At 40.4% G+C, this 23,733-nt stretch overlaps 1 protein-coding gene across 1 annotated transcript in view; it reads left to right on the top strand.

The window, feature by feature from the left end:
- The window catches only part of LOC126412552 (G kinase-anchoring protein 1-like), a 56,445-nt gene that overhangs the window by 3,044 nt on the left and 29,668 nt on the right, over positions 1-23,733 (top strand). Inside the window, exon 2 of the mRNA XM_050082203.1 lies at positions 6,122-6,268. Within this exon, the coding sequence (XP_049938160.1) occupies positions 6,122-6,268 (147 nt within the window). The remainder of the gene's footprint in view (positions 1-6,121; positions 6,269-23,733) is intronic.

The following is a 23,733-nucleotide window of genomic DNA, read 5'->3' as shown; positions in this document are numbered from 1 at the left end:
AGGTAAAATAGTCCCCCATTCGGATCTCCGGACGGGGACTACTCAAGAGGACGTCGTTATCAGAAGAAAGAAAACTGGCATTCTACGGATCGGAGCGTGGAATGTCAGATCCCTTAATCGGGCAGGTAGGTTAGAAAATTTAAAAAGGAAAATGGATAGGTTGAAATTAGATATAGTGGGAATTAGTGAAGTTTGGTGGCAGGAGGAACAAGACTTTTGGTCAGGTGATTACAGGGTTATAAATACAAAATCAAATAGGGGTAATGCAGGAGTAGGTTTAATAATGAATAAAAAAATAGGAGTGCGGGTTAGCTACTACAAACAGCATAGTGAATGCATTATTGTGGCCAAGATAGACACAAGGCCCTTGCCTACTACAGTAGTACAAGTTTATATGCCAACTAGCTCTGCAGATGATGAAGAAATTGATGAAATGTATGACGAGATAAAAGAAATTACTCAGGTAGTGAAGGGAGACGAAAATTTAATAGTCATGGGTGACTGGAATTCGTCAGTAGGAAAAGGGAGAGAAGGAAATATAGTAGGTGAATATGGATTGGGGGGAAGAAATGAAAGAGGAAGCCGCCTTGTAGAATTTTGCACAGAGCATAACTTAATCATAGCTAACACTTGGTTCAAGAATCATGAAAGAAGGTTGTATACGTGGAAGAACCCTGGAGATACTAAAAGGTATCAGATAGATTATATAATGGTAAGACAGAGATTTAGGAACCAGGTTTTAAATTGTAAGACATTTCCAGGGGCAGATGTGGATTCTGACCACAATCTATTGGTTATGAACTGCAGATTGAAACTGAAGAAACTGCAAAAAGGCGGGAATTTAAGGAGATGGGACCTGGCTAAACTGAAAGAACCAGAGGTTGTAGAGAGTTTCAGGGAGAGCATAAGAGAACAATTGACAGGAATGGGGGAAAGAAATACAGTAGAAGAAGAACGGGTAGCTCTGAGGGATGAAGTAGTGAAGGCAGCAGAGGATCAAGTAGGTAAAAAGACGAGGGCTAATAGAAATCCTTGGGTAACAGAAGAAATATTGAATTTAATTGATGAAAGGAGAAAATATAAAAATGCAGTAAATGAAGCAGGCAAAAAGGAATACAAACGTCTCAAAAATGAGATTGACAGGAAGTGCAAAATGGCCAAGCAGGGATGGCTAGAGTACAAATGTAAGGATGTAGAGGCTTGTCTCACTAGGGGTAAGATAGATACTGCCTACAGGAAAATTAAAGAGACCTTTGGAGAGAAGAGAACCACTTGTATGAATATCAAGAGCTCAGATGGCAACCCAGTTCTAAGCAAAGAAGGGAAGGCAGAAAGGTGGAAGGAGTATATAGAGGGTTTATACAAGGGCGATGTACTTGAGGACAATATTATGGAAATGGAAGAGGATGTAGATGAAGATGAAATGGGAGATGCAATACTGCGTGACGAGTTTGACAGAGCACTGAAAGACCTGAGTCGAAACAAGGCCCCGGGAGTAGACAACATTCCATTAGAACTACTGATGGCCTTGGGAGAGCCAGTCATGACAAAACTCTACCATCTGGTGCACAAGATGTATGAGACAGGCGAAATACCCACAGACTTCAAGAAGAATATAATAATTCCAATCCCAAAGAAAGCAGGTGTTGACAGATTTAAAAATTACCGAACTATCAGTTTAATAAGTCACAGCTGCAAAATACTAACGCGAATTCTTTACAGACGAATGGAAAAACTGGTAGAAGCGGACCTCGGGGAGGATCAGTTTGGATTCCGTAGAAATGTTGGAACACGTGAGGCAATACTAACCTTACGACTTATCTTAGAAGAAAGATTAAGAAAAGGCAAACCTACGTTTCTAGCATTTGTAGACTTAGAGAAAGCTTATGACAACGTTAACTGGAATACTCTCTTTCAAATTCTGAAGGTGGCAGGGGTAAAATACAGGGACCGAAAAGCTATTTACAATTTGTACAGAAACCAGATGGCAGTTATAAGAGTCGAGGGGCATGAAAGGGAAGCGGTGGTTGGGAAAGGAGTGAGACAGGGTTGTAGCCTCTCCCCGATGTTATTCAATCTGTATATTGAGCAAGCAGTAAAGGAAACAAAAGAAAAATTCGGAGTAGGTATTAAACTTCATGGAGAAGAAGTAAAAACTTTGAGGTTTGCCGATGACATTGTAATTCTGTCAGAGACAGCAGAGGACTTGGAAGAACAGTTGAACGGAATGGACAGTGTCTTGAAAGGAGGATATAAGATGAACATCAACAAAAACAAAACGAGGATAATGGAATGTAGTCAAATTAAATCGGGTGATGCTGAGGGGATTAGATTAGGAAATGAGACACTTAAAGTAGTAAAGGAGTTTTGCTATTTAGGGAGTAAAATAACTGATGATGGTCGAAGTAGAGAGGATATAAAATGTAGACTGGCAATGGCAAGGAAATCGTTTCTGAAGAAGAGAAATTTGATAACATCGAGTATAGATTTAAGTGTCAGGAAGTCGTTTCTGAAAGTATTTGTGTGGAGTGTAGCCATGTATGGAATTGAAACATGGGCAATAACCAGTTTGGACAAGAAGAGAATAGAAGCTTTCGAAATGTGGTGCTACAGAAGAATGCTGAAGATAAGGTGGGTAGATCACGTAACTAATGAGGAGGTATTGAATAGGATTGGGGAGAAGAGAAGTTTGTGGCACAACTTGACTAGAAGAAGGGATCGGTTGGTAGGACATGTTTTGAGGCATCAAGGGATCACAAATTTAGCATTGGAGGGCAGCGTGGAGGGTAAAAATCGTAGAGGGAGACCAAGAGATCAATACACTAAGCAGATTCAGAAGGATGTAGGTTGCAGTAGGTACTGGGAGATGAAGAAGCTTGCACAGGATAGAGTAGCATGGAGAGCTGCATCAAACCAGTCTCAGGACTGAAGACCACAACAACAACAACAACAAACTGACTACTTTCACAGTTGTGCTAAAGACTTGAATACAACCACATCAGTAACATGATTTACTGAGCTAATACTGTGATTCCTTATTCCTGAAGTCTAATATGGTATCCTGCTTCTCAACACTGCCTTGATATTTTAACACAGACATGTACCTGTGCAGTGTCCAATTTACCTTATCAATGCTAATTACTTTTTGATGAATACGTATTGGGAAGGGGTTACAGGGCTGCTCAATTGCTCTGAGGCTGGAAGAGTATGGATCAGCAGAGGCAGCCAGTGTTGTTAACACAAAGAATCAGAACCTCATGTAAAAGGAAATAGATCTGATTCTGAGGTCTACCTACAGTAAATCATTAGAGGTAATGCAGTAAGACTTAAGAAGATGTGTTACTGAAGTAGATAAAAGAATAAGCTTTTCAAGAAGGATACATGTGCCTCAGAATAAAATTAAAACAATGTGAAGTATATTGAGAACAGCTTCAGAGAAGCAACAGAAAGATTCAGTTCTAAGTTTACCAAAATGAGAGGATTAAGATGAATACTGACTTTCATGAAACATGAAAAATCTTGTTTATTCTGGGTGAACTGAACAATACTTTTTACACACTCATTCGATATATTTCTCATACGAACCTCTTTAAAAAGCACATCAGAAGATGTGTGTACTGGAGACTAACAGAAAAGAAAATATGGCTATGATTAAGTCTCTGAATAGTGAGAATTCCCAAAGTGTAATACTTAATTATTTATTAAGAATATGTTAACATGGATAGTACACCACATTGAATAAGGCAGTAATGATTCCTGTATAAGAACCTGTCAACTACTCCACCAGTCCGGACATTTGAGTGTTGACCTCACCAGTTGCATAGGAAAATTCTTTGGGAAATAGTGGACCATGGCTTTGTGGGTATTCTCAGATCCCAAAACATAAATTTGTAGTTGCTGTATGTTAGTATTAATAGACTGCATATTTTGTTGAAAAACTGATAATTCTATTTTTCTATGTAGGATTGGTAAGGGTATCTATATTTCTGTTGAGTTTATAATTAAGATTTCTTAACCATTAATGGTGTGTGTGTCTTGCAGTATGGTACAGTCTATTGTCTCTGTACCTGTTGAAGAAATCTCTGAACTGGCTGAGACACATTTTAGGTAGAGGGACCTTTTATTATAACCTATTGTAAAAAAAGTCCTATTTCTTGTACCCATGGCAATGGGGATGTTAGCTCCAGCAACCTTTACTCTCCAGTCCTAATGTGGTGCAGGCCACTCCTAGTGAAACCTCATCATCTGGTACGCCCAACCAACACCAATGCAATGTGCACCATTTCTAGCTCCACATTAACTCACCATACAGCGAAGCCAGCCACGGCAATGGAACAGCTGAATAATCAAACAATGGAAAATCCAGGATGGAATGTAAATGTAACAATATCAGAGAAGGAAAGTTGCTACTCACCGTATAGCGGAGATACTGAGTGGCGATATGCACTACAAAAAGATTCACGCAATTATAGCCTTCGGCCATTAAGGCCTGTGTCAACAGCGGGCACACATACACACACGCACACATGCACACACACACTTACGCAAACACAACTTGCACACATGTCTGCAGTCTCAGAGAACTGAGTGTGGTTTCAGTTCTCTGAGACTGCAGACGTGTGTGCAAGTTGCGTTTGCGTGAGTTTGTGTATGTGTGTATGTACGTGTGTCTACTAGTGACAAAGGCCTTAATGGCCGAAAGCTATAATTGTGTGAATCTTTTTGTTGTGCCTATCGCGACTCAGAATCTCCGCTATATGAACAGCTGAATAAGGTACACATGTGTGCCACCAGTTGAGAAGGCTTTGATACTCAAGTCACATGTCCTCTGTCTCTCCAACCTGTTCCTTGCCCTAACCACTATTACTACCTGATTATCTTTAGTGCGTTCTTTACGCAAAAGACCTTATGTCCGCTATCTCCTTTGAGCCCAGCGCTTGACTTGAGAAACTGGTGACCTTACACACCAATCCTAACTTCTCCTGTAACTGACACCTTACACCTCTGGCATAACCACTACCTAACAGCAGTACTTCTGTCTTCCTGACATTAGTGATATTCTGAGTTCTTGAGCATGGACAACATCTGCTGCTTATTTCTCATGTCTAGTCTTGCGTGATGCTCCTCTCCATTCAACTCTGGCAGTTGAAACCTTCTTCTGTTGCTTCCAACAATCTGTCAGACTGCATCCTTCCCCTTCCAGCCTTCGTACCAGCTGCCAATTCCAATCACCTTCAAAATTCTTGTCAAAGTAATTAACTATAGCAATAGAATAATCCAAAGTTTGTTAAAATGATTGAATGTTCTGAAATTTGCTGTGTTTATTCAGCTATAAAAATATGTCATCTCAAGGGAATGTGCTACATTTGTTCGAGTGCAAATTTGGGTACATCAGCCATACGTATGCAAACAAAATGCAAGGCCCACATCGCACCTAACTGAAATTCAAATGGCACAGCATATTTAATGAAAAAACAAACAAAAAAAACAGCAGAATGTCAAATTTTAACTTGTTTGGCAAAAAATGACACTTGTGCATATATTCATGACAGTGCATATATTCATTACAAGTGTACACAAAAATATGTGAGAATCTGCAAAGTTTATTATTATGAGTGTGTGTCAGTATGCTGGCCGTACATAAACAGATCTCTGTCAAATCTAGTGCAATTTCAGCATATAATATTAAAACTATTACAATACTAAAGAAATTATCTACAACGTGAAGCATGTAAAATAACAAATAAAACACAATTAAAAACTCACACTTTAATGATCTCAAAATGTAAGCCAGCTCCTGAGTTTCTATTTGTGCCCATATGATCAAGATAAATCAGCCATTACTATTAATTCTGCAGTTTTGTCTACTGTACATTTGCACTTGGTTACATTGTTTGCATGCAGCTCTTGTGGTTGTTTAGTTTTCCCATAAGGTTATAAGAACATTCCTGAAAAGTGATGTTTGTGCACCAAGTTTCATCAATTGTGGACTATGTTGTGAGGATTGTGACTGCTAATTAAATTAAGATTCTGGTGATTGACACAGATTGATTTATTTTCAATTGGCTATCATGATACAGCAAAAAATCTTAGATATATGACACATCTTTCATTTAAACAGCAACAGAACCAGCAGAAAGTGAATGCAAAACCAAAAGCTAAGTCTTCTACCAAGGGGGACGGAAACAAGCAAGCAAGTTCCACAAACAAAAAGAAATCTGCTACACAAGACAATCAGTGGAATCAGTGGAAACAAAAAGATTCAGAGGTAAGTGTATAATGAAGCAGAATGAATTCATTAGTCCATAAAGGGACTGTCAAGGGGGAAAAAAATTAATTTTTGTTAAATATCTTACTACACTTGTTGCTTCACTGTCATATTAAAAAAGTTAGTCACAAGCTTAAGCTTGTGGCCTTTATTGCCTAAGTGTCTATCATCTAGTCATGTTTTTCTTTGCAAGGCCATAATATTTACATGATAGTGGCGGAGTGTATGCAGGTCAGCATCTTCATAAAAAGGGGAAAAATGAGGGGAGGATTGTGTTTTGTCATAGGTTTAGTTCAGTTGCTTCCCACCAGTGACAAAATAATTGGAAATTAAGAATACTTAATAATAATTTAAGAAGGGGAAATTTGTGAAGTTTTGGTTATTACAGCATGGGAGACAATTTATTGTAGAAGTACTAACAAACCAAGTCAACTAATTAAATGTGGAACAGGTAGAGGATACACTGGTTGTGTAATGGGTGTTAAAATAAATTGATGGAGTTTGAGACGGGCAATACGTAAAAAGAAAACAGAAATGGTTAATTGCAATAGATGTAATCTTTCCTACTTTCTCGGCGAAATTGATGGTTTACAAGTTGTGGGTTGGTGGCTGAGTTGTCAGATGTCATCTCTACACCGTATTATAACTACTTCCATACTTGTCTTTACCAGGTGTTGAGTAGTTTTCATTACTCACTGTTTTGCCTCAACCAAATTGTGAACATTACTCACTGTGAGCTACGCAGAAATTTTTTCCTGGTACTATTAAACAGTAAACTTTCTATACATTTATTATGTTTTGATAATACTTACATTAATAGAAGGTGAAATATTTTTGACTATACAAAACTGGATGCTGAGTTGTTTCACAGTTTCAAGCTACTCCAGATGTGCATATATGCTCCCACATAGGCCTATAATAACTTTACTGTAATGCAAGCAAGCAAAAATTTGCCATTACATGCATTTCTTGTTGTGTACATACTGGAAAATGTGAATGTAATTTTACGTATGAAATTTTGCGTGGCAGAAAGGCAATTAACTTGACAGAAATAAAAATTACGTTCATAAATATTAAAACTGCCACTACAACTAACACACAAAGATAAATGAAAATACTACTAGATTTCAGTTCCATGGGTTTCATTTGGAAGGGGAGCGTAGATGGTAAATTTGATAGGCTGAGAATGCTTTTTTGGGGGGGGGGGGGGGGGGGAGGCAGGCAGGCAACCCAGCCACCATACATGAGAAGGAAGTGAGACATGTGTGGCATACTCATACTTCTGAATCATGACTTAAATAGTCACTTAGTAACTTCCCAACTCCTGACATAACTTCGTAGGCTTCCCATCTCCTCATTTGCTGACGAACTGAAATGAAGATGTCCTCTGAATAATAAAGTGCATTCACTCACTCCTATGGTGAGCTAATTGCACTTAACAAAAGATGCGCGTTACTCTTATATATTTATTAAAATTATAGTTTACACAGAATTGCCCAAAGAAACGATAGTATTATGTAACCTAATGACTGGTGTTGATGTTGGTGTCATCTTATCTAGGTAGTCCTTCAAAACTGGAGTCAGGTTTCTTAACTAGCTGGAAAAAGTCCTGCCATGTATCACAAGGTTGCAGTTTAAGTAATGAATCAATTTAAAAATGTTATTTCATGGTTTAAAATTTTACTATCTCCACTTTCCTCTCAAAACTCCATACTGATTGTATTGTAACTGTACTCAACTGCAATTGATTGTACAACACTCACTGCCTTACATCAGTCTTTTAGTTTATGTTATATGCATTTTCATAGAATGTTGTTCACAGTGTAACAGGTGGTGGCGTTCAGTTGTACAGTGTTTAGTAAGAACGTACAAATCTTAATATTTTGGCTAGTACTCTTGGCCGTAGAGGCAGTATTGAAGTTTGCTTGATTTACTGCTGATACAATGTGAAAATGGACAATTTATATTATGAATCATGTAAAACTATTTCAATTGTTCAGGGATATATAAACAAACAATATTTTCCCAGAAAACAGCCATTTTCATAGTTGAATAAAGATTTGTTTTTTGACAAAATCATCGGACCCCTTGCAGTGCCCAATTGAAATATATGGTACAAGTAATTTATAAATTCAGTTTTCACAAAACATATTAGAAAATCAACACACGTAACTCTACTGTTGCAACACTTGATATCAGTGTTATCCAAAATGTCTTACTTGTGATTTGTAGTACAGTATGTTTCAAATGACATAAACAAAATAATTTCCAGAATAAAAATACAAGGTTCTGAAGCAAATTTTATTGTAAACAGAACCTTATATCCGAAGTACTGCTTCTTTATAATGTTACATCAGTGCAAAAACATTTTGAAAATATAACATAATTGAATAGATAGAAAAACCTAAACACCAAGCAGCAGGGGGAGGACTGGTGAAATTTGGCAAGTGGAGAAGGTTCAGAAAAGTCTCCCAGGCCCTGGGCCAGGGTAGATTTACTGGATGCGATGAGAAGGAAAGAAGTCTTTCCTTCTGTTCCTGTCTGATAAGTCTCCCCTGTCTCGGGTTGTGGGCAATTTTCACAAACTCACTCCATTTCCTAAATCTCACCAGTCTTTTTCCTTCACCCCTCTTCCTTCCCCTTCAACGCTTCTGCCAGGAGAAGGAGCCACTGGCTCTGAAAGTTTGCAAATTTTAAATACCTTTATATGTGTGTTATCCTGCCACCACTTATTTACAATGTTAGTTATTCTTCATCTGTATCTATGTACATACTCTGAAAATGACTGGGAAGTGCATGGCAGAGGGTATTTGGCAGGCTAGCATAAGTTGTGGTTTCTTCCTGTTCCAATCATGTGTAGAGGGTGGGAAGAATTTCTTTAGTGGTTACAGGACCGAGAAACAGATGCAGTTTATGGACAGAGAATTCAAGTATTTATTTAGTCTGCAACTAATGTTAACAGTAGACTTGAAAGTTGAGGTATATACAGATACAGAGGTTTAAAGTTCATTCATCTTCAATACAATGACTATTCCATAGAGAATGAACCCTGATTGCTCTGAAAGTCCGTATATGTTACGAGATGGCAAACACACAAAATGGGCTCTGTGGAATGATGATTGAACTTCAGTAGACCCACCGCTAAAGCTCCAGAGAGGGGACGCTGGCATATCATTGGTAGCAGCATAAGCGTTCGTGGCAACGCTCTCATGCCACACTGGAGGCTGTAGGAAACACAGCAGTATGATTGGCGGCATGTGTATTTTAAAGTGCGGCCGACCGAATGGCAGCCAAAACTGCAGAAACTTTGTAAGTGGGCTTTCTGTGAGATATTTTACATCTATCTTTAATAGCTTCTGTCCAGTGAGTCAGACAAACCAACAACCATTTGTGCTTCCCTTATATTTATAAATTCAGTTAGTCATATTTATTTTGAGTCCCATACAGTTAAGCAGTATTCCAACATGGGATAAATAAGTGATTACTTTATAATGTTACTAGCAAACCCAGCAATGCTTCACATATGCTGAGTATTTATGGAAATCGTATATACATCCCAGCCTCCTATCCCCTCTCCCCCTGTCGTGTCAGGGGCTTGAATAGACCCATGGCCCTTCATTGCCTTTCATAAGAGGTGACTAATAGCAGACATTTTTATTGGATCAATTTTTTTAAAGTGTAGGCCATTTGAGGAAGGATGCCTTACTATGGTGCATTACTTCTCCACTGTGCACTGTTACCTTCTGCACCAACCAATCCAGTTCAGTAGCCGGTCCGTCACGGTGAGATTTTCATGTACCTTCTCAGTGTTAGCCCCCTGACAACGCAGGTATCTCACTGCTGATGCCTGAGCTGTGACCTCCCCATGTCAGCCTCTCCACTTTGGGGTACCAGGACTCTGTACAGCATCTACTGTGCCAGGTGGCCTTTGCCTGGGTGGGGTGGTGCCCGTGGGGAGGGCCTCCAGTCGGAGTGAGTGGCATCGGTGCAGGTGATCCACAATGAAACGGATCAAACTTAATAGTGGGCTTGTCAACACGGCCATCTCATCAGTCAGGATCAGTGATTTTAATGCAGAAGTTTATAATCCTACAGCGTTTTCATCATTGACCATGACTCAAGATGAGAATCAGCTATGAGAAATGGACATGGACAGTTTGCCAAGTTCTTGGTTTGTTCCTGCACTGACAGCGGCCATTTCACTTCAATAAAGCCAATGTTTTTCATTGAAAATATTGAAGATCGATTTGGGGAGGTTGCAGCAATAGAGGTGAGAAATGAATCTTTGCTGATCAAAACACCACACGACAACCAATCAAGAGCACTTCAGGCCTTGGTCAAGTTAGGAGATGTACCAGTCACCATTTCTCCTCATAACAAGCTCAGTGGATCCAGGGTATTATCTTCCATTGGGATCTAATGCTACAAACCAGTGAAGAGATGCGTACTAACCTGGCGTGGCATGGAGTCCATTTTGTTCACTGCATCCAGAAGGGACTGGTGACAAACAGACCCGAACTATTTGAACCAGTTAACACAGAACAGGGAATCAGCGATCATAAAGCGGTTGCTGCGTCGATGATTTCAGCCGTAAATAGAAATATTGAAAAAGGTTGGAAGATTTTCTGTTTAGCAAAAGTGACAAAAAGCAGATTTCAGCGTACTTGATGGCTCAACACAAAAGTTTTGTCTCAAGTACAAATAGTGTTGAGGATCAGTGGACAAAGTTCAAAACCATCGTATAATATGCATTAGATTACATCGTAGGAGATGGGTGGTACAACAACCGAGTCAGAAAACTGCTGCGGAAGCAGAGGGAACTTCACAGCAAACATAAACATAGCCAAAGCCTTGCAGACAAACAAAAATTGTGTGAAGCGAAATGTAGTGTGAGGAGGGCTATGCGAGAGGCGTTCAATGAATTTGAAAGTAAAGTTCTATGTACTGATTTGGCAGAAAATCCTAAGAAATTTTGGTCTTATGTCAAAGCGGTAGGTGGATCAAAACGAAATGTCCAGACACTCTGTGACCAAAATCGTACTGAAACAGAGGATGACAGACTAACGGCCGAAATATTAAATGTCTTTTGCAAAGCTGTTTCACAGAGGAATACTGCACTGTAGTTCCTTCTCTAGATTGTCGCACAGATGACAAAATGGCAGATATCAAAATAGATGACAGTGGGATAGAAAAACAATTAAAATGGCTCAAAAGAGGAAAGGCCGTTGGACGTGATGGAATACCAGTTCGATTTTACACAGAGTACATGAAGGAACTCGCCCCCCTTCTTGCAGCGGTGTACCGTAGGTCTCTAGAAGAGTGTAGCTTTCCAAAGGATTGGAAAAGGGCACAGGTCATCCCCGTTTTCAAGAAGGGACGTCGAACAGATGTGCAGAACTATAGACCTATATCTCTAACGTCGATCGGTTGTAAAATTTTGGAACACGTATTATGTTTGAGTATAATGACTTTTCTGGAGGCTAGAAATCTACTCTATAGGAATCAACATGGGTTTCGAAAAAGACAATCGTGTGAAACCCAGCTCACACTATTCGTCCATGAGACTCAGGGGGCCATAGACACGGGTTCCCGGGTGGATGCCGTGTTTCTTGACTTCTGCAAAGCGTTCAATACAGTTCCCTACAGTCGTTTAATGTACAAAGTAAGAGCATATGGACTATCAGACCAATTGTGTGATTGGATTGAAGAGTTCCTAGATAACAGAATGCAGCATGTCATTCTCAATAGAGAGAAGTCTTCCGAAGTAAGAGTGATTTCAGGTGTGCCGCAGGGGAGTGTCGTAGGACTGTTGCTATTCACAATATACATAAATGACCTTGTGGATAACATCGGAAGTACACTGAGGCTTTTTCCGGATGATGCTGTGGTATCTCGAGAGGTTGTAACAATGGAAAATTGTACTGAAATGCAGGAGGTTCTCAACGAATTGACGCATTGTGCAGGGAATGGCAATTGAATGTCAATGTAGACAAGTGTAATGTGCTGCGAATACATAGAAAGAAAGATCCCTTATCATTTAGCTGCAATATAGCAGGTCAGCAACTAGAAACAGTTATTTCCATAAATTATCTGGGAGTAGGCATTAGGAGTGATTTAAAGTGGAATGATCATATAAAATTGATCGTCGGTAAAGTAGATGCCAGACTGAGATTCATTGGAAGAATTCTAAGGAAATGTAATCCGAAAACAAAGGAAGTAGGTTACGGTACACTTGTTCGCCCATTGCTTGAATGTTTCTCACCAGTGTGGGATCTATACCAGATAGGGTTGATAGAAGAGATAGAGAAGATCCAACGGAGATCAGCGTGCTTCGTTACAGGATCATTTAGTAATTGTGAAAGTGTTACGGAGATGATAGATAAACTCCAGTGGAAGACTCTGCAGGAGAGACGCTCAGTATGGGCTTTTGTTGAAGTTTCGAGAACATACCTTCACCGAGGAATCAAGCAGTATATTGCTCCCTCCTACATATATCTTGCGAAGAGACCATGAGGATAAAATCAGAGAGATTAGAGCCCACACAGAGGCATGCCGACAATCTTTCTTTCCACAAACAATATGAGACTGGAACAGAAGGGAGAACCGATAGAGTTACTCAAAGTACCCTCCGGCACACACCGTCAGGTGGCTTGCGGAGTATGGATGTAGATGTAGATAATAGAGTAGACGATGGAGCTTTTATCCTACCTGTCAATGGCAACATTTTGCCTGAGAAGGTTAAGGTCATGGCTTATAGGTGTGACGTGAGGCCTTACTTTCCTCCTCTGATGAGATGTTTTAATTGCCTAAGGTTCGGACACATGTCCGCCTACTGTTCTAACGAGGCTATCTGTAGGGCATGTGGACAGTTGTCCCATAAAATCAGGCCTTGTGACCAACTCCTTCAGTGTGTCAACTGTCTGGAACTGCACCCTCCCCGATCACCACAATGCTTATTGTTCAAGAGGGAGAAGGAAATTCAAGAGCATAAAACCCTTGACCACCTGTCTTACCAAGATGCAACGAAAAAGTTTGAAAGACTTCATCCAACCAATATGGTCTCTGATTTTGCAACTGTCGTGTCACAGTCCACACCTCACACGATGAGTATGTGTCACATGACACCTCCAGGCCTTGGTCATATTCCACGACCTGCCCTGCAGTTGTGGCAAGTAGCGTCAGCTCCCTCATACCCTACACCCATAGCACCAGTGGTTCCTTCTCCATTGGGGTGGCCAGAGGTGCCTAGTCATTCTCTGCCATCAGGGATGAAGACACCTGTTAAGGTGGCCCCCTCTGAAGACAAGGACCAACAGCTACAGGCTGGGACCAAAGAAAAGTACAGTCCTCTTCGCTTCCAGAAAATAAAAGGGGGAAATCTTCACAGAAATTGAAGTCTTAGAAGGATAAGCAGAAAGGTAAACTACTTTCTGAAGCTTCGAATGTTCTGCTCCCCAGCCCTGCAGCAGTCTAGCCTGTCCACATGGATGATCGATTGCGCTGTCAGGTGGACTACGACCTGGTAGCAAAGTAATCACACCCATATTTTCCATTCGCCACTTTCACAGTCCTGACACCAATGCTCCTTCAGTCGAACTGTAATGGCTACTAGCACCATTTGACCAAACTCTGTCATTTAATGGCTACTTACTCCGTAATTGGCATAATGCTTCAGGAAACACAGTTTATGCCAACACACCTCCCAGCTCTGAAGAACTACCGACCCCACTGTACTAATCACATTAATGTCAAGAGGCTGTCTACTGGGGTCATATGCTCTGATATTTTCAGTGAGCAGGTGCCACTTACTGCTGCACTAGAGGCTGTGACCGTTAGTGTCTACCTGTCAGTTTGGATGACAGTATGTAATGTTTAACTACCCCCAGAAGACGTTTCCATTATTGCGAGCTGTTACAGATAGTAGCACTGCTCCCCACCCCTTTCCTCTTATTGGGGTACGTTAATGCCCATAATCCTCTGTGGAGAGGTGACACTATATCAAACAGGGGCCAAGTACTAAGTCACCTCCTTTCGGAATTGGATGTCTGCCTACTCAATGCTAGAGCTGCACCCCATTTCAGTGCAGCCCACAAAGCATTTTCAGCTATTGATCTCGCAGTTTGCAGCCCCATTATCTTACCTCTGATCCAGTGGTGCACCTATGGCGATCTTTGTGACAGTGACCATTTTCCTATCATTCTCTCCCTCTCCGCTCACAGACATCTAGAACATGCTCCATGTTGGTCACTTTAGAAAGCCATTTGGCAGGCTTTCTCCTCTGCAGCCACTTTTGCAGCCAGTCATGTGATGGATATCAACAAATTGGCACAGGATACTATTAATACTATTACTCATGCTGCAGCAGAACCAACACCCTACTCCTCTGGCTCATCCTGATGACCACCAGTGCAATGGTGGTCTGAAGATATAGCCACAGCTAACAGGGAATGCCCCAGTATACTTCAGTGGAACAAGTGCCATTCCTGTATGGATAATTTAATAGCATTTAAGAGACTCCAGATGAGAGCACAGTTTTTAATAAAGAAAAGAAAGCAGAAGTGTTGGGAGGGATCCCACAACCCATCATCTCAAGTATGGACTCAACTCTGCAACATTTGCAGCCACCCAGTGCCCACAGCAGTTCCTGGCATCCTTGTCAATGGTAACATCTGCACTGATCCCGTGGTACTTGCCAAATGTTTTGTGGCACACTTTGCTGAAGTGTCCATCCTCATTTAAACACCTTATTGAGTGCCGCCTGCTATCTTTCCAAGCACACAGCTCTCTATCATACAGTGTCTATTTTAGTGAATGGGAGCTTAGCAGCATTTTTGGCAGAGTGTCGTGGTATGGCCCCTGGACCTGACAAAATCCGTGACCAAATGCTCAGACATCGTCGTGCTGATAGCATGAAACATATCCTTGAGCTTTTTAATTGCATTTGGCAGGAGGGAATATTTCCCTCTCAGTGGCAGGAAGGTATTATTTCTGTCATGAAATCAGGAAAGGGCCCACATATTTTAACTAACTGCTGGCCAATCTCTGCAACAAATGGGCTGTGTAAGCTATTCAAATGAATGGTCAACCACTATCTCTGTTGGTACTTTGAAGCCAGTTCCAAAGTGGCTTTCAGGCTTTCTGGTCCACCACAGATCACCTGGTTTGTTTGGAATTCACAGTGCACATCGCCAACATCTGATTGCTGTGTTCCGTGACTTGTAGAAGGCGTATGATACCACCTGACATCATTACATCCTCTCTACACTGGATGAGTGAGGTTTCTGGGCAGTTTACCCATTTTCATGCAGAATTTCAGATCTCTCAGATTTTTTTGGGTCTGGATAAGTTCGACCTCAGCAACCAATATGTACAGGAAACTGGAGACTCTCAGGGATCGGTTCTGAGCATAATACTGTTTGCTATCTTTATCAGTGGTTTCGTAAATGCAGTGGACCCCACAGTCTCTCCACCACTGAACCTGCATGGTCTTTGCCAGTACTATGCCTTTGCATCACAGCGCATCGCTGAGCACCAACTTCAGGGGGCTGTCTGGAGAGTCCATGACTGGGTTCTGAATCGCGGGTATGAATTTTCTTGTGCATAATCACAAGTTATTCATTTTTGTCAACTCTGGACTGTGCACCCGCACCCAGATTTTTATCTTAGTGATTTTGACCACAAGGTAACTTGGCTGCTGCATGTCTGCTGGCTAAAGGCAACTTCCATGAAGAAGCTGAATGCTCTCAGTTTTCGTAGTCACTCGTCGTGGGGTGTGGACCGTGCAGTTCTTCTGAGATCTTACAAAGCACTGATTACAACCCGCTTGATCTCATGGATGTATTGCCTATGGGTTGGCAGCACCATCCATACTGAGTGCTGGATCCTGTTCACCACACTGGCGTGCGGTTGGCAACGGGGGTCTTTCGTACAAGCCCTGTTGACAGCCTCCTGGCGGAAGGTGGTGTCCCACGGCTGTGAGTTTGATGGCAGCAGCTTCTGACAAGTTAAGGAGTCACAATCTGTCAGATGCCTACCCACCCACATCACTCAACTCTGTTCCACAACCAGCAGTTCAGACGGTTTGTGCATAGCCCAAAACTGGGCAGACCAACTGATACTGCTGATCTTACCCTTCTCCACCACCTGTTTCTTTCAATCCTCCATGATTATTCTAATTCAGTATGCATCTACACAGATAGATCGAAAGGCAATGACAGTGTCGGTTATGCTTTTGCATATGCAAGGGGCAAGAGAAGCTCTCTCTGCTGAGTGCTTGCAGTGTATACACTGCATAGTTGGTTGTCATCTCTCAGGCTTTACACTACATAAGATCCCAGATGAACTTTCTGATGTGTAGCAATTCCATGGGTTGCTTAAAATACATAACTCTGTGCTGTCCCAAAAATCTTGGTCGCCAACATCTGGGGCCTACTGGCTCACCTCTACAGCTATGGAAAGATGGTGGCCTTCATCTGGACAGTGAGCCACATAGGCATTCCAGGAAATGAACTCGCTGACTGTCTAGCCAAAGACACAACTACAGGAGATCAGCTTGATGTTGGGATATGGGTCAGACTTTAGATTACAACTTTGACTCAATATTTTGAGGCTCTGGAAAATGGAATGGCAGGCTACTACAACCGAAAACAAGTTGAGAGTGATTAAAGGGTCCACTAAGGTGTGGCATACATCTTTCCACACCTCTCAGGAAGATGCCGTTTGTGTTGTGCCAACTACGCATCAGCCATACAGGACTCACCCAGGAGTTCTTTCTGCGACGGGGGGTCTACTGATGATAGAGCCCATGTTCTTACTGAGTGCGCCCTGTTGGCTAATCTGTGGTACGCTCTCAGCTTGCCTACCTCACTGTATCAAATAATAATAATAATACTTACCCGTGGAGGCCCGGGAAAAGAATAGGCCTTCGGTATGTTCTGCCAGTCGTAAAAGGCGACGAAAAGAACAAACCACTAATGGGGCTAACCCCCCTTTTAGTGTGATTAGTTGGTTCAGGACAGAACTAATGAAGCCTTGGACAAGCGCTGTCATGGTCGGGGACGACGCTTGAACCCTATGCCCGTCCACAATGGTAACGACACTGCTAGCCACACGGAAAATGATTTAAATCCAAATAGAGGTGTTTTGCAGGATATGCTTCCTGCAACCACTCTAGAAGGAAAACAAAGGCAGAGGATGAGACAGTCAGATGAAGTTAACCGACACCTCATATTCTGTTATTACCAAGCAACAAACTTAGGAACCAACACAACTGGATACAGATCACAAGTATACACAAAATTTATTACCAGATACCCAGAATTAAAATTTTTAACAGAACAACGACTAGCTGATCAGATCCGTGTAGTAATAAAAAATAACAGGATACCCCAGTCAGAATTAGAAAACATCAAACAACAAGTACAACAAATACTGGAACAAAATAATGTGCAATCAGAAGAAGAAGAAAATACAGTAATTGACTCAAACATCCCAGAGCAAACAAACAAAGAACAACACGCATCAATTAAACAATCAGAGGAAAATGAAATCTTAAGACAGCCACCAGAAAAAGCACAAATAGAACACGAAGTGACACACATGTTAGATATAGAAGAAAAATTTCAGCTAACATATATAGAATACAAAGACACAAATACAGATATTAGACCATTCTTGCATAGACCACCAAATAACCCACAAGTCGAAGCAACAATAACAACTATCAACACAATCATACACAACAAAATAAATGAAAATACAACTGTGGAAGAGTTACAACTACTGGTTTATATAGGAGCACTCACTACACTAAATATACACACTAGGCAGAGATCAGAACAAACCAACACACAGAAGATACCCACAAAACCAGCATGGCAACACAGGCTACAGATCAGAATAGAAAAACTGAGAAAAGACATCGGACAGCTAACACAATTTATAAGAAATGAAATATCAGACAAAAAAACAAAAAAGGTTAGGTAAAATCTCACAACAAGAAGCAATAGAGCAAGTAGATGAAAAGAAGCAGAAAGTACAAGCATTGGCCAAACGACTTAGAAGATACAAAAAAAGTGAAAATAGAAGGAAACAAAACCAAACATTCAACACAAACCAAAAGAAATTTTATCAGACAATAGATAACACACACATTAAAATAGACAACCCACCAAACATAACAGACATGGAACACTTCTGGAGCAACATATGGTCAAACCTGGTACAACATAACAGGCATGCATGGTGGGTACAAGCAGAAACAGACACATACAAGATGATACCACAAATGCCTGAAGTGATAATTTTGAAACATGAAGTCATCCAAGCAATTAATTTTACGCACAATTGGAGAGCCCCTGGAAAAGATAAAATAACAAATTTCTGGCTAAAGAAGTTCACGTCAACACATTCACATCTAACTAAATTATTTAACAGTTACATTGCAGACCCATACACATTCCCTGATACACTTACACATGGAATAACTTATCTGAAGCCTAAAGATCAAGCAGACACAGAAAACCCAGCAAAATATCACCCCATAACATGCCTACCAACAATATACAAAATATTAACTTCAGTCATTACACAGAAATTAATGACACATACAACACAGAACAAAATTATAAATGAAGAGCAAAAAGGCTGTTGCAAAGGAGCATGAGGATGTAAAGAGCAACTGATAATAGATGCAGAGGTGACATATCGAGCTAAAACTAAACAAAGGTCGCTACACTATGCATACATTGGTTACCAAAAAGGTTTTGATAGTGTACCCCACTCATGGTTACTACAAATATTGGAAATATACAAAGTAGATCCTAAATTGATACAGTTCCTAAACATAGTAATGAAAAATTGGAAAACCACACTCAATATCCAAACAAATTCAAATAATATCACATCACAGCCAATACAGATTAAGCGTGGTATATACCAAGGAGACTCATTAAGTCCTTTCTGATTCTGCCTTGCTCTGAACTCACTATCCAACATGCTAAATAATACAAATTATGGATATAATATTACTGTAACACACCAACACAAAATCACACATTTGCTGTACATGGATGATCTAAAACTACTGGCAGCAACAAATCAACAACTCAACCAATTACTAAAGATAACAGAAGTATTCAGCAATGATATAAATATGGCTTTTGGAACAGACAAATGTAAGAAAAATAGCATAGTCACGGGAAAACACACTAAACAAGAAGATTACATACTGGATAACCACAGCGACTGCATAGAAGTGATGGAAGAAACAGATGTCTATAATTATCTAGGATACAGACAAAAATAGGAATAGATAATACAAATATTAAAGAAGAACTAAAAGAAAAATATAGACAAAGACTAACAAAAATACTGAAAACAGAATTGACAGCAAGAAACAAGACAAAAGCTATAAATACTTATGCTGTACCAATATTGACCTACTCATTTGGAGTAGTGAAATGGAGTAACACAGACCTAGAAGCACTCAATACACTTACACGTTCACAATGCCACAAATATAGAATACATCACATACATTCAGCAACAGAAAGATTCACATTAAGCAGAAAGGAAGGAGGAAGGGGATTTACCGACATAAAAAACCTACATTATGGACAGGTAGACAATTTAAGAAAATTCTTTCTAGAACGAGCAGAAACTAGCAAAATACACAAAGCAATCACTCATATAAATACATCAGCTACACCACTACAATTTCATAACCATTTCTACAACCCTTTAGATCACATAACATCAACAGATACGAAGAAAGTAAATTGGAAAAAGAAAACACTACATGGCAACCATATCATCTTACACAGCCACACATCGATCAAGACGCATCCAACACATGGCTAAGAAAAGGCAATATATACAGTGAGACGGAAGGATTCATGATTGCAATACAGGATCAAACAATAAACACCGGATATTACAGCAAGCATATTATTAAAGATCCCAATACCACAACAGATAAATGCAGACTTTGCAAACAACAAATAGAAACAGTAGATCACATAACAAGCGGATGTACAATACTAGCAAATACAGAATACCCCAGAAGACATGACAATGTAGCAAAAATAATACATCAAAAACTTGCCATACAACATAAACTAATACAACAACATGTTCCCACATACAAGTATGCACCACAAAATGTACTGGAGAATGATGAATACAAATTATACTGGAACAGAACCATTATAACAGATAAAACAACACCACATAACAAACCTGACATCATACTCACCAATAAAAAGAAGAAATCAACACAACTAATCGAAATATCCATAACTAATACAACCAATATACAGAAGAAAACAGGAGAAAAAATTGAAAAATACATCCAACTGGCTGAGGAAGTCAAGGACATGTGGCATCAGGATAAAGTTGACATTATACCAATTATACTATCAACTACAGGAGTCATACCACACAATATCCACCAAACATCAACGCAATACAGCTACATCCAAACTTATATATACAACTACAGAAATCTGTAATTATTGATACATGTTCAATTACCCGAAAGTTCCTAAATGCAATGTAACATATACCGTACAGTTAAAAGGAAGTCATGCTTGATCAAGGTCCGTGTCACCTTCCATTTTTAACCAGACCTAAGGTGTGAGAAAGGAAAGAAGATAATCATAACAATAATCTTCCCTCTCTGTGTCCATCTCCTCCTCCTCTCACTTTACCACTCTCCTCCTCCTCCCTCCTTTTTATGTCCATCACCTTGTTCCCCCCCCCCCCCCCCCCCCCCCCACCACCACCACCACCACCACCACCATCTGTCTGTCTCCTCCTCACCTCTACATCTCTCCACCTTCTTCTCTGCCCTCTCAGTGTTCATTTCCTCCTTCCCTGTCTATCTCTGTCCATTCTCCCTCCCCATCTAATCCTCCCCTTCTATCTGACCTTGAGCCTCGCTTATTGTAATTGAGAGTGAACTTCAGTTGGGAAATGATGTTCTTGAAAAGAATGGGTAAATTGGTTGGGCTCTGAGCACTATGCGACGTAACTTCTAAATTGGTTGGGATGATTGGTATACAGCATATGAGAGATCCCGCCTGTTGCTGGATCTATCGTGATAGTAGCATCAATGGCAGTATTTCACAAGAGTTTTAATCTGCAAATCAGTAGGATTACAAAGTTTCAGATGATTCAGATTCCATAGTAGTATTCAAAAGCTGTTAAGTCATAAATAAAACTTTCTTGTTTTTTGTTAAAACTGAGTGTGAGGAGAAGGGTGAAACAGCATGCATGTGTGTATACAATTTTTGTGGAAAATTATAAGAGGGTTGGAACTTAAATAGTGGCAACTATTTATTCACAACCAATACAAAAGAGTTACATGTTTGCACCTGTTTGTCCTTCAAAGTAGTCACCAGCATTGTGTAGAACCTGTTGCCAGCGATGTGGAAGGCAAAATATACTGTTAGCAGAGCCTGTTCTGTTGATGGTGCGAATGGAGAGATCTACTGCCTGTCGAATCTCTGGAACAGTTCTGAAGCGAATGCCATGAAGTGGTTCCTTCATCTTCGGAATCAAATCAAAGTCACAAGGAATTAAGTCCGGGGAGTATGATGGATGGTACAGTACTTCCCAGTCCCATCGACCGAACAGAGCAGCCACAGCTTACGCTGTTTGCACTCGCGCATTGTCGTGCAAAATGATGGGTGGGTTGCACAGAAGTCTGCTGTGGAGGAAAGTAATGCATTAGGATAACACCATCACAGTCAAACATGAGAATCACCATAACTTTCACCATACTGGGGCTCTGATGCACTTTTGATTTTCACAGTGATGCATATTGACACCATTCATTGGATTGGCGTTCCAGTTTTGGCTCTTACGATTTGGCCCATGTCTCATCCAGTGTTACGATACGGTGTAAGAAAGCCTCTCCTTCGCACTCATAGTGCTCCAAGTGCGTTTGAGCAGCGTTGTAATGCATCCATTTCTGCATCTCTGTCAAGTCATGCGGAACCCATCGTGATGCTATTTTTTGCATGCCCAGGCATTCCTTCAGGATGCGAAGCACAGTTGTATGCGCTAATCTGGTTTCGTGGGCGAGCTCACAAATCGTATGGCGTCATGTCCACTAACGTGGCAACAGCATGCACTTCTTCTTCAGAGATTCTAGGACGACCTGCCCAATGTATGTCTGCCACAGTTTGTGACCGTCATTGAAGGGTTTTACCTAACATGCCACTGTTCTGTACAGCAGTGCCGATTCCCTGCACGCCTCTTGAAGACCTTGATGACACTGTTGTGCTGTGCGACCTCTGGCACATTCAATCTTGATACAACTCTGTTGTTCCTGTTTCAAAAAAATAGTGACACTGTTACGTTAGACTGCTCGCTCACAAGTGACTGTTTTCACCTCGATTGTGCGCATGCCGGTGATGTGGGAAGGGCGAGTCCATTTGCTTGGAGGTAAGGTAGGTATTTCAACAACGTGTGCTATTAGCGACAATAGTAAATTCCATTGCATAGTGTCTCCACAGCAGTGTTGCCACTATTTAAGTTCCAACGCATGTATATAAGAAGAAAGAGTATATGAATATATAGTAGAAACAATTTGTTTAATGGTTTCAAAGCCCTGCTGTTGTAAATGAAACTGACCGCAAGAAAGAAAACAAAACCACACAATTTCACAGCACCAGGTAGCACAGCATGACCAGAAAATATGGTTGTGCAGGTTTCACATTCTGGACTTACATTAACCAGTGGTCATGTATGAGACAGACTAGACTGATCTACCTCTTTTCCTTTTTGATCAGTGCAGAAATGTGTTCTTCATAAAGGACATCCCAAATGTAACTTTATAGAGACAAACCTTGTGGTCCATTTCTTATAACATCTCTTATTTCATACAAACTGTAATCAGAAGCATGCAGTAATCATTGATGTAGCGTCCATATAAATGTGTTGTATATCTGGCAGGGATGTGCAGGTTGGCAACATCTATAATAGACATTGCTATTTCATTTCAAGATAAAGTCAATTATTTTTGTGGTTGTCTTGAATACATCCTAAGTGATTACTGTTATCTGATTTTTCCAATCTTTGACATTTACATACTTGTTTCATTTTACGATGTGTACAAGATGACACAGCATACATGCAGGTCACCTATAAGGTGACACATGATACAACCACACGTCTTCCTTGGCATGAAACTCATTCATCAGTGATCACATTCAGCATTTAATATCTAGTTTTGAAAATTGCAATTTTATGCACATCATCAATGCAATCATAAGTCTAGAAATATACTGTATTTGTTAAATAATGTGTGTGTCAGGAATGTTAGCGAACATCTGTCTGTGTAGTGGCTTCTTTTCTTTTTCACCTTTGAAATAATATTGTAATGCAATCGAGTGAACACGAGTTAAGAATAAATATAAATTGTGCTGTGAAAACTGTGTAAAAAGACTACATAACACTTT

Source organism: Schistocerca serialis, chromosome 7 (assembly GCF_023864345.2).
Source record: "Schistocerca serialis cubense isolate TAMUIC-IGC-003099 chromosome 7, iqSchSeri2.2, whole genome shotgun sequence".
NCBI lineage: Eukaryota > Metazoa > Arthropoda > Insecta > Orthoptera > Acrididae > Schistocerca > Schistocerca serialis.
The sequence above is the reverse complement of the archived record's forward strand: the minus strand, read 5'-3'. Positions and strand labels throughout refer to the sequence as shown.